The sequence below is a fragment of the Xenopus laevis genome, chromosome 8L (assembly GCF_017654675.1).
Source record: "Xenopus laevis strain J_2021 chromosome 8L, Xenopus_laevis_v10.1, whole genome shotgun sequence".
Classification (NCBI taxonomy): Eukaryota; Metazoa; Chordata; class Amphibia; order Anura; family Pipidae; genus Xenopus; species Xenopus laevis.
The window spans coordinates 90,154,124-90,167,285 of NC_054385.1; the positions used below are offsets into that span (position 1 = coordinate 90,154,124).

At 38.9% G+C, this 13,162-nt stretch overlaps 1 protein-coding gene across 4 annotated transcripts in view; it reads left to right on the forward strand.

Annotated features, from left to right (window-relative positions):
* Positions 1–13,162, forward strand: part of kif26a.L (kinesin family member 26A L homeolog) — a 99,790-nt gene that overhangs the window by 41,698 nt on the left and 44,930 nt on the right. For all 4 annotated transcript variants that reach the window (XM_018230605.2, XM_018230606.2, XM_018230608.2 and 1 more), the window contains 2 exons: positions 810–1,325; positions 11,753–11,913. In XM_018230605.2, the coding sequence (XP_018086094.1) occupies positions 810–1,325; positions 11,753–11,913 (677 nt within the window). The remainder of the gene's footprint in view (positions 1–809; positions 1,326–11,752; positions 11,914–13,162) is intronic.

Consider the following 13,162-nt stretch of genomic DNA (forward strand, 5'->3'; position numbering starts at 1 on the left):
AATTTTATTCGTTTGACAGCAAAAATCACAACATCAAAAGGGCACTTCTGACTTTTCATAGAAGTATTATTTTATACAATAAAAATAATACAATATCTTCAGCTGTTATAAATAGTGATGGGCGAATTTATTCGCCAGGCGCGAATTCGCGGCGAATTTGCGCGATTCGCGCCGAGCGAATAAATTTGCGAAACGCCCGCGAAAATTCGCGGTAAAAATTCACCCATCACTAAAACGGGCGCCGGCGTCGAAAACGGGCGCCGTTTCGCGAATTCGCCCATCACTAGTTATAAAGCAAACATCTCATTGGTTGTTAAGGATTTCTACATACTGATTATAACAGATGACATCACTAAGCACTGTTTATAATTATATAACATACAAGCTATTCATGACTCTTGTGTATTATAATATATAACTTTTGTTTTTTTATGTGGGAGGGCTAAGCCTCTCTAAATCTTGATTTACAAAGCCCTTGGATGTACAAAGGAGTACTTTATACTTTAGTCCTGGTTTCCATTTAGCATTAATAAGGGTTAAATGTAAGACCAGATGGCAAGAAGGTGTCAGAAAGAAAGTGGGAAATTTTAAAAGGCTTTTGATCCCAGCCAGGATGTCGAATATGACAAGTTACAGCTTTTACATAGTACAATTTTAAATATATTAAGCAGCTAAAATGGATCACATGTATGGAAGGGATCATACAGTATAGACGCGATGTCATGCCATGTAAGCTTGGGTCAGAAAATATGTATGTTTTGAACATAGTTTAAAGTTTTTAAGGTTAATTATTCTCTTTTTTTTTTCAGAACCCACAATTTTCAGCTTTAATTTTTGACAAGCTTCAAGTGCCTGACTATTTGCAAAAAAGCAGGAATGAAGGAGAGAGCAGATGTGATATCTGCGCCACTCACCTGAATCAGTTAAAGCAGGAGGCAGTGCAAATGATTCAAGCTCTTAATCAAGGTGGCTGCTCGGAAATACTTGATCGCCCTCCAACCTCTGTGCCTGTGGGTAGCATTATTCCCAGGCTGTCCCATCAAAACATGATCACAGTTTCACCCCAGAAAGAGCTGCTGATGATTGCGGGGCAGGTGGGGAGACCTTCTGTAAAATCAACCAACCCTTTCCATGGTACAGAGAGGAAGAAAGGACTTGGATGGCCGCAAGGCGGTAGCAGCTTGCCAAATTCCAGTGTCCAAGTAACAGTGGCTCCCAGCAGCCTCGGTGGAGCCTTAAGTTCAGTAACTATTCAGGCGCAGCAATACCTGGAGGGTATGTGGAGCATTTCCAGAGTGAATAGCTTTCTACCATCAGCCTGCCTAGTAAGTATTGGTAATAATAATATCATCTACTGTATATGGTGCTTGCCTCTACATTGATATAACATTATTATAGTTACCTGTATTTATGGTTTTATTTATTATGCCTGTAAATTCTGCTGTGCTTTATAACTTTAATACAGTAACAGCTTAAGAAATGCACAGCTGCACAAACATTGACAGTGAAGAAGATTACAGCCAAACTATAAACATTTACATTGCAGTTAATAATGCCACAGATCACTAGTGCTCTGTATCTGACAATTAGAGCTGGGGAATATACATGATTATGGGGCTCATGAGGCGACTTCGGAAAACGAATCGATCCGAGTGCCATCCTGCCGGCTATTTACATTTTAGCCGACGGGAAGGCAGGGGAGGCAGTTCGGGAGATTAGTCACCCTGAGGAAGAGGAGATTTGTTGCCGGGCGATTAATCTTCCCGAATCGGCCTGTGTGCCCTGACCCTAAGGCATCTTATGGGTGGTGGAAAGGAACCCAGAACCAAGAACTGGATGCAAGGAGACTAAAACAAAGCTCCACAAGGTCCTAGACATCATGCCAATGTCAGTGCATCATAAAGGGAAATGATAACAAGTAGTGATGGGTGAATTTGGGGCGAAATTTGTGAAACGGCGAAAAATTTGCGAAACTGCGCTGGCCTCTCGTTTTTGACGCCGGCGTCCATTTTTTGGATGCCGGCACACACTCGCGCGAATTCGTGCCTGGTGAATAAATTCGTCCATCACTAATAACAAGCAAACTTTGGGCAAACAGTTGTAGGCTTCACTATATCAATATAGAATGCTCTCTTGGAAGTCTGTCTAGGAGACAAGTAAAACTGTATACATAACAGTGTAACTGAAACAAGCTTAAAGGCTGAAAATGGCAAGGTGGTAGCAATTAAAAACTGGGTATACATTCTGAGGCTTGGTAGTACAGGCATGGGATGTGTTATCCGGAAACCAATTATCCTGAAAGCTCCAATTTATGGAAAGGCTGTCTCCCATAGACTCCATTTTATTCAAATAATCCAATTTTTAAAAAATGATTTCCTTTTTCTCTGTAATAATAAAACAGTACCTTGTACTTGATCCCAACTAAGATATAATTAATCCTTATTGGAGGCAAAACCAGCCTGTTGTGTTCATTTATTGTTTACATGATTTTCTAGTAGACTTAAGGTATAAAGATCCAAATTATGGAAAGATCTATTATCCAGAAAACCCCAGGTCCCGAGCATTCTGAATAACAGGCCCCATACTTGTACCAGGAAAGGCAGAATCAATAGGAAAGGAAAATAATCTATTGCTGGGCACCTGCTGTTGATAGTTGATAGTCTCCCCCATTACTAATCTTAAAAGCAGCAAAATCAGCCTATGAGAGCTGAATTCCACCATTAGCAAATAACTTAGGCTACATAATATATGTCAAGTAGTTGCTGGAAAATGGGAGATTAACCCAAAAACTGGCAGTTGTCTGAATATTTGCATAAGGAATGTTGGTTGTACGTGACCTATTCTGAGGGACACAATGGAACAAGGTTAGGATTCTGGGAAAATCTAGATATGACAGCAAGGGCTCATACATACAGGCATCTGAGACTCAGGTTTGAGTGCAACTGAACACAAGAGCCTGATTGTATAATTGCAGTATATGCATTCATTCGAATAGACACATATTCCAACACCAGCATGTATGAGACCTTAAAGGTGATCTGGATTGTGACATTGTGAAGAGATGAAGGATGAGTCACATGACATACAATTACATGTTTATTGCATTTTGTAATAAAAAAAGCATGTAGCACTGTTGAATTATTAATAGCTAGGGGTTTTATAAAATATTTTATATCCAGTGCTGAAATGAGAGTATTGACTTCACCTTTGTGAAATCGCATTCAGCAGAGAAATCTCATCAGACCGACCTTTGGTTTCACTGGTTCTCATCATAGTATTTGGAGCAGATGCTTTGTTCAGAATCCCTTTTTTTTGGTCATGTTTTGGTCCTTAACATCTGCCGTTGTGTAGGAATCCTAATGAAGCAATGAATATTTAAATAGAGCTGAAATAGAAAATGTCAGAGGTTGTACATCTTAATTGGATGACCGGGGGTAGTGTGTATTATTGAAAACAGAAAATTGCTTTAATTCAGCTATGGCAAGGAATTAAAAATCTAAAATGCCAGTCCTTTTCAATAGATATTTTGCTTACACTTACCCTTTCTGTCACTAGCATATTCATTAAATTTTGCATTTTTTTATATAGGATTTACAGTGAATATGTAGCAAATGCTTGGAAACCATTTGGGATTACTGCAGATTGTAAGAAACTATTATCATAGTTCTTAAAATATAGAAACATTAATGTATTCTTTATAAATGGAAACACAAAGTCCAGGTTGTCTATAATGGAACATAATGGCTTGGCTACTGCTGAATGCATACATCTTATGCACCGTGTATTGCAAAAAGACAGCTAATGCAAGCATTACAGCCCATAAAAATCCATCACAGTAGAATAATAGTACCGTTTTGGGCATTAGTTTGCACTAGTGTTCTAGGCTAAACCAGTTCTGATGGTATGATTGATGATTGAATTTACAGGCATTCTGATCAGATCTATAGAGCTACTAACTGTCTAGTTTCCAACCACATCTCCTTTATTTGACTGGCAGCTACCCTGAGTGAATAGCCCAGCAGAAAGCTCCATGTGCTATACAGTGTCTGGCTGACCTATAGACATACAGGAAAAAATAGAGGCCAAATCAGTGAATGCATGGCTAAATACATCAAACTAATCATTAGTGGAAGAATAGTTTACATCCATCTAAATATTTCATCTTTGGGCTGAATTACATGTATGGGATCCATTATCCCGAAATCCATTATCCAGAAATATCTGAATTATGGGAAGCCCATCTCCCATAGACTCAATTTTAATTATGTTTTTTTTAATTTATGTTTTAATATATTTTTAGTTGACTTATGGACCTTATCTGGGAAAACCCCAGGTCCCGAGCATTCTGGATAACAATTCCCATACCTGTACAAAGAAAAGAGGCAGGAAAATGGTCAAATACCAATTCCAAGGTTGGCACAGGACCTCACATACTAGGTCCTTGGGTGACTGATCTTTTAGTTCTGATCAGATATTGCCTGATGAGAATGCACCCTATTTCTCATTCCAATAATTAATGGAAAGTGCACCAAATACAGGGCATTGAACTATAGATTTTGAAAAAATTTGGAGCTGATTTACAAAAATAGGTGCTATGCAGCACAAGTGCAGTTGCTCATAAATTCTAATTAGGTCTTTACTTTTATTTTGTGACTTGTAGTTGACTCTTTCAAGCCAATGGCTGATTGGTTGCTGCCTGTAATTCAGTGGCGTAACTGTAGTGGAAGCAGACTCCGCAGTCGCAGGGGGGCCCGGACTGTGGGGTCTGCTTCCTCTTTAGCTAATAAAAAACCCTCCTCCCCAGCCACTCTCTTACCTGCACGAGGAAGGGGGAAGCAAGTCGGGTGGTAGTGGGCGGGGTCAGGGTGAGGTGTGGGCGGGGTGGATGCTGGACATGGGCAGTGCGGAGGACGGAAGTGGGCGGGAGGAAGGGCATTGGAGTGCGCCAGGCACCTCTGAAGATTTTTTTGCAGGGGGGCCAGCTCACTCTTGTTATGCTACTGCTGTAATTGCACATATGCAGTGGGGGTAGTGTAATAATTGGAAATAGTAACATGTCTAGTAACCCATAGCAACCAATTGGCAGGTTCCATTTATTGATGTGGGCAAACATAAAACTATATGTAACCATATATTACGTTACCCTGTATATATTTGAATATCCGCCCCTACATTTTTAATGTGGCTTTGCCATGGTTTCTCCCATGCCTCAGAGATGCTTCATTCTCTATGTAAATACTGGTAAAGCCAAGCAAGCATAGACCATCTTCATGATAATGTGGGTGCAGCTTGGTTGGAATCTTTTCATTTTACAATATTTAACTTTTTAGCATTATGGTAGCTTCCACTACGTATACACAATGTTGGACAACTCCACGCTTCCCCCCCTGCACCAGATGTAACCCCTCTCTGCTCGTCTCCCTCTCCCCTCCCCTGCCAGCACCTTCCTGCTTTTCTTCTATCAATGGGGGTGGGGAGAGGTTAGGGAGCACATAGTTTCAGGTGGGGAGAGTGGGCCCACCAGGTACCGTGCCGGCCCAGTCCTTGCATATACAAACAAAAACCCACTTAGACAAGTCTCTCTGAGGAGAATAAGCCATTCAGTTCGTATTTATTGTAGTACATGGAAAAATAAATAGGTTCTAAACCCTGGTTATAAGTGAGGCATGTTCCCTCTTTAAAAACTTATTTTGCTTGAGAAAATAGATTTATTATAGGAAGCATTGTTTACAGAGCGGCGGCTGAATTGTTGTGACAAAGATTTGCGGTATATTTTACTAACTAGCATTTGCAGCAGCAACAATCAGCCTTTATTTATGTCTCCTCTCTGTTTATGCAGATCATTGATTTCATCTCAGTGTGTGTGTGTCTTATAATGGATTTATAATTAGTGCATAGCCACCATAATCAATTGCAAGATTATTAGGCATGTAAATAAACCCGCAGCTTTGAGGTGATGTAATTTCCCATTGTTACTGAGAATCGATAGCTGAAGCGGGCAGAATTGCTCCTGACAGATTCTGGAAGGTGGATCATTTGGGTTTTGTGAAGACTTCATCGATTGTGCAAACATATATTGCTATGAATTGGAGGCTGTATTGATATTTGTGCCTTTTTGTGTTTTGCCTGTACAGTGCAGGTATGAATGATCGCACAGAATTGCCTTATCAATTGTGGGCACAATCACCTACACAATTAAGGAAGCATGGTTTATCTTTGCCATATGATGACAAAAATATTTTTTTAAGGAAAGGTAATATTGGGGTGGGGAGAAATCATTCATGCCATGGGGTCATTCAGTTTAACTCTAGATTCTCCATCAGCTCATAAATAATTGCATTATCAAATGATGGAAAGATGATAAATAACTAAGGGATTCCTTTGATTTATCTCAGTAAATTTAAAGGGATACTGTCATGGGAAAAACATTTTTTTCAAAATGAATCAGTTAATAGTGCTGCTCCAGCAGAATTCTGCACTGAAATACATTTCTCAAAAGAGCAAACAGATTTTTTTTATATTCAATTTTGAAATCTGACATGGGGCTAGACATATTGTCAATTTACCAGCTGCCCCAAGTCATGTGACTTGGGCTCTGATAAACTTCAATCACTCTTTACTGCTGTACTGCAAGTTGGAGTGATATCACCCTCTCCCTCCCCCCCCCCCAGCAGCCAAACAAAAGAACAATGGGAAGGTAACCAGATAACAGCTCCCTAACACAAGATAACAGCTGCCTGGTAGATCTGAGAACAACACTCAGTAGTAAAAACCCATGTCCCACTAAGACACATTCAGTTACATTGAGAAGGAAAAACAGCAGCCTGCCAGAAAGCATTTCTCTCCTAATGTGCAGGCACAAGTCACATGACCAGGGGCAGCTGGGAAATTGACAAAATGTCTAGCCCCATGTCAGATTTCAAAATTGAATATAAAAAAATCTGTTTGCTCTTTTGAGAAATGGATTTCAGTGCAGAATTCTGCTGGAGTAGCACTATTAACTGATGCGTTTTGAAAAAAACATGTTTTCCGATGACAGGATCCCTTTAAAATACTATAATGCACCAGATGCATCAGAAGTAAATTACTGTGATTTCAGACACAGAGAATAGAGGAGTTTATATTATTATATAGCCAAGCAATGGACCACCCCACAATTCTCTACATATAAGATTTAGTTTCCCTTTATAAAGGCAGCTTTCCCACCTCTCAGAAAATGGAACGATGCCCATTATAGTTAGCAAACAACTAATTAATATATTTCAGACTTAAGAATACTTTAATATTAATTACCTACTCACTGGAGATCATTTACATACACATCTAATCTAGTGCAGTGCCCACAGCAGCCAATGAGCAATTAGCTTTGATCTGTCCAACACAGGTAGAATAAAGAAAGCAAATCTCTGATTGCTGTGGGTTATTGGCACTTGGACAGATTTTCTATATACAAACATTATTGCACTCTATTCTGGTGCCAGCCTTAAAGCTGATGCTCCAAGACAGTTTACACTGCCTAGCTCCTAGCAGATGTCATTTTCCTGTATTTTCCTCTGATTTCTTTTTCTATTTCACAGTAACTATGGCTGCACCTGAAATAATTACATCCAATCCATTAGCAAAGATTAAAAGCCAGGAGTTCTCTTTATTTTTGCTTCAGAATAATTTCCTTTTCCTTGAGAGCAAGCTGCAGTTGAACATAATAGCACATAAATAATTTATGACTAGACTCTAAAATTTAAATCAGTAGTGCGGGATGGCAGCGATGCAAACTGTTATTTTAAGCAATCCCGTCAGATAGTAGAAATCACTTTTATGGAGACACATAGATAAAGAATAAAAGGTAAAAAAATCAATTATCCAGATTGCTGCTTCATTTTGCATTCTCCTAGTCACCCATTAGCTATAGCTCCCATTAAGCATCCAAATCAGATCTCTATGTCCCAACCTTGTGGTTTCAAAGATGACGGGTAATGCTGCCCTGTAGGTTATCTGGCACAGAAGGTTTTATTGTAATGCCTGTTCTAAAATCAAGAACAAATGATACCTTTGGTAATACCTTCTGAATTTAAGAAATATTGTGAATGTTCTGTTAATTAGAGCTTTTCTGTTAGTCGCAAGAGGGTGAATAGCATTACACTTGCTGTACTGTATGAGAAAGCAACCTCAATGAAAAGTAGGCATGGATGGGACATGTGGGATGGTAAGAGACATTGGGGGTCAGATACCAGGTCAATGAGGATGGCGTCACTAAGCACATGACACTCTAAGGGGGTTATTTACTAAGCTCCGAATACGCGAAATTCCCCGACATCCGAAAAATTCGTTATTGTTTTTATAAAATCGGACTATTAAAAAAATCACAAATTTTTCGGAATTTATTAAACCCCGAGGGCTAAAAAGCCCGAATATAAAAACACGGCATCTCAAACCTGTCGAGGTTGCATAAAAGTCAAAGGGAACAGTCCCATTGATTTTTGGTTGTATCGGGGGTTTCAGGCAATTTCATGATGTTTTCGGAGCTTTCGGATGAAAACTCCGAAAAATTCTGAGTTTTCGGGGAAAATTCACTAAAAAATCGTGAAAATCGGATCTTTTCCCGCATAGCAAATTTTCGGGAAAATGTAATTATAAATAACCGTTAAAAACCCGAGCGGGTTTGATCGGAGTTTGTAGCAGCCGATATTGAGATAAATTCAGACCTTGATAAATAACCCCCATAGTATGCTGCAATGAAGTCATATAAATAGATATCAATAGCAAATGCCATCTATGAAATATATATCATATAGTCATGTAGAGCATACCTAGAGACATAATATAGATGTGTTGCTTGTGCCTATATAGCACATATGTATGACACAATGGCAGCTTTCTATGTCCTTGTCTCATTTTCAAAATGTTATTACGGTTTTTATCATTTAAATCAGCAATTCAAATACACAATACATATAAGTGTAGATTCAAATCCAAACAGACAAAGTCATGGTGAATGACATTGAACTAAAAAAACATATAATAAATTATAATAAAAAAACAAATAAAAACATGGTTAATTTTAAATATGAATTTCTGAACCCTTGTCTTAGCTTTTCCCCAGAGCTGTAGATGTGGAGGTCTTGTTAGGCACATCAACTTTTACAAGGGGGCAAAAAAATGGCCAAGAGGCCCAAGACTAAAGGCTTATTGATGGGGTAGTAGAGTATTCGTTGTTTATACATGACTGCTGTACATCCTGCATCGTTTGTACAGCACCGATATATGAGGAACAGAAATGCCTGGATAAAAATGATTTATGACTTATAGTTGTCTTTTAACCTTATATGCTTAATTATCCTAATTAGACTGCACGCTTGTCATGGCTGTACTAATTATACCCAGATCCACTCTGACTAATTAATAACAATATCTTAGTTTTGTGGAATCACACATGGCTGTTTGTATGAAGGGAGGAGATGGGAGGCAACAGAAGGGAAGGGTTGAGGCTAATTCAAAGAAAAGAAAAACAGTGTTTATATATATAACATTCAAAGATGTGCTGTTGAACATTGTTTCAAGGCCATTTTTCACACTGTATAAAAGGGAAAGCCACATACTGGTAAATCAGCACTGAAAAGAAGCCATCAAATAACCCACAGCCTTTCTTTGAGCTGTTTGCGGACTGTCACTTAAGATTTAGACTCATTTTGTCTTTGATTAGTTAACTCTGCATTTTTTCTCAGCACACAATGACACAGCCATAATATTTCAGGGATTTAGTTCTTCAAATCCCCACACTGTTGTGTACACAAGCAAAACCCATGTTGTTATTCTATTAGTTATGATTAATTCTGTACACATGAGAAAAATGGCGACAATGTTTTAGGACAATAGGGTAGTGAATACTATATCTAATTGATTGTATTTAGAAAGTTTCTTATTTAAGTATGATGAAGCTTATAATAAATTTTCATTTTCGCGATCGTTTATTGGAGCATTTTTAGACAAGTGCAACCAATCAGACATGTTTACTTTGCTAGATCTATCAAAATGAATTACTGCACCATGGTTCCACCATGTATATAAATGTTCTCCTGTTTGTAAGCTCCTGGAACTGGTGGTCCACTTGTGCTTAAACTCATTGAGCAACATGGGGAATGCCTAGCAGACCACCATACCCTCATTTGTTAGAAAACTGCAGAAGGAAATACTTTGTCATTACTTGGATTTAGGCTACCTAAAACATTTAGGTGCATTTACAAAATGTTACTATTTCTAATTTCCTTTTAAAGGGTAATGGATGAGGTGGAGACAAGTATTCCTTTAAATACTGATTCCAATCACTGCACCTTCCTCCACCAGGATAAAGTGGATGTGTATCCGAACCCACTTAGGCAGCCACAACAGATGTGACACAGGAGTGCAAACAAAAAGGAAACACATGACACTTTCTCCCTGTTATGGGGCCCAAACAGATCCTTTGTAAAAGTGGAGTTGCCTAACTGGATAGATCTCTCCGTGGTGCACTTCACTGCTCCTTTGTACTCCATGATAAACATTTTTTTTCAGCAGGTTTTGAGAATCATTTGTTTCTCAGCACAATGAGTGTGAGCAGGGAGAAACCTACATGGTAACCCAAAACCAATGCAAGGATTAAATATTAATGGAAACTCGTGCCTCTACACCAAGTGCAGATCCTTCTCATAGTTCTTCTTTCATAAGCCATGCATTTTCATGATTTTCCAACAAATATTTGTTCACAGCTATTTGTCATATGCTTAACTTGCATATACTGTATGTAAATTGGGAGAAAAAATATAAAAATCCATATAACTTTAGGTACCCATACTTGGATGATCATGGAAGAGTCAGGTATTGCTGACTGAGCTGCATTGTCCAATTAGAACTGGCATCAGAAGAAACTGTCTACTTATGGCTAAAAAAGGTGCTTTTTGGTGGTCAGTAGCTAGTGGTTAGAGAGGTCTCACCCTCCTCATATAATCGGATTACTGGTGGGCTCAGTGATGAGAGCACAAACTGCATGTCTCCAATTCCACTTGGACAATTTAACAACCAAATAGTAAATAAATAAATAATAAAAATAGTTAGGAAAAGTAAGTATTAAGGCAGTAAAGGAATCCTTGCAACCTCCAGATGTATGTATGTAGATTTTTTTTATATATATAGTGCTTCTTGTATATGGCTGGACTAATCTCCCAAAATTCCTTAACAGGCTTGCATGGCATGGTGGAACTGTAGTTCACAACAGCAGGAGTGGCGCAGCTTGGTGGTCCATGATAGAAAAGATTATTGGGACACACTATTAACTGCAGTTATTTCGCATTACATGCTGCATAAGTAACATTATTTCCAGTCCATAATGGCAAAATCAGCTGAATTTCCATGCATTTACTACAGTTAGAAGGTGTGTTCCCCCTGAGCAGAAAATAGGCTGTGCATATGATATTTTGATAAGGGATTATCCCTGACAGTTCTAAGTGAACCAGATTAAGAGCTCTACAAACCATAAAATATCACTGATTATTATTTTCTATTTAGTTCATGGTTGTCAATCTGTATAACTGTGTGATACCCATAACAAATGGTGCCCAACTTGTTTTTGTTTCTGGCTGAAGCACTTCCTAATACAGCAAATCTATCGTGCTTCAGTATGTCCTTTATTGTACTTACTGAGCCTTCACCGGGGCCTGCAGCAAGAAGCACACAGACAGATGGCTTGCACTGGTTTCATTTTGTTTGTATTTTATTTTAGCCTGATGCCCCATCCATGGACGGAGGAAGGGAAACCCAGAATGCTGAAATACCTTCAGGACCCAACAGCAATGAGCAGTCTGCAATGGGAAGCAGCCAGAGTTTATTTGAACCCCCTGATGTGTCTTCTGGGACGTCTGCCGCAGCCTCTTTCTTTATCAGGTAAATCAAGATGAAATACTTTAAATAATGGGCTACACTGGGAAAACTCTTCTTATGGTAATGTCATCAAATAGTCTACATGATGTGGAAAATTGATCCAAATGGGAAAATTATCTCCAGTACTGGATATTTAATGACATCTCTAGTATGGCAACTGTGTGACCATGTCTCTGTCTCATATATTCTAATTAGTGAACTGACTTCACTACCTAAACTAGATGTTCTCTTACTCTCCTAGATTATAGGAGTTGTTACTAGAGGTCCTTAGTTAAATATGCAGCATCCACTAGGATGAAAGAGTTAGGATTTAGTCAGGTTAAGGGATCCAGTGCATGAGTTGTTGAACCCACTGAGGCTCAGTTACACTGGACCCCTGCTACAGTAACCTGTACCAGCCAATAAGAGATTTGTTTTCAGTAGTCAACCACAGTAGACATATAAATCAGTGTATTGATTGGCTGCCATGGGATACTGCCCTGGAGCAAATGTGCCCATTGTAATTGATATTCACGGTGTTTACTCGGATCTATCCCAGAGCAGACTCCAACAGTCTTGCAAATGACTCTTCCACATGTCACGTCTCTTCTATACTGAATTCATCAGCCGGGCCTGCCAGAGATATACATCTAATGCATAGCTAGATTAATATGACAGAACTGTATTAATGCTCTCACTGGCTGTGGATTAAAGCATTTCATTATTTACTAATGAACAGTAATGTTATACATAATCTGCAGGTCACTATCCTATCAACGTCTCCTGATGGCTTAGTGGTAGGCATTTGGCCATTATGTTGGCCATAAAACAGAGTCAATAATTGAGGTTAGTCATACTGCAAACACCTTATCAGCTGCAGGCGTCGAGAAACAGCTTTGAATTACTCAGTGTGCTGATTGTGTTGTGACTGAGCATATGATTAAAGTATCGAGGCAATATGCTACTAATGAAACATTGGGATATATGCAGCAATAGCAGCACAACCTCTAAATGAATAATATGTCTTGTTCAGCACATCATACTCTTCAGTTAGTTCCAATAAATTGTGCCGAATATCTATCACTAGGGAGGCCAAATGTTTCCAGCTGGCACAAGTGCTCTTTTTGTGCAAACCCCCAAAAAAGGGGTTACTGAGCCACATATGTATACACTGTTTATTATTTGAACTTGCCCATCAGCAGTATCATTCCATACTATCAGACAGGTGTACTAGCAATGTCATATTTAAGAACTGAAGATGCCTAAAGCCTTC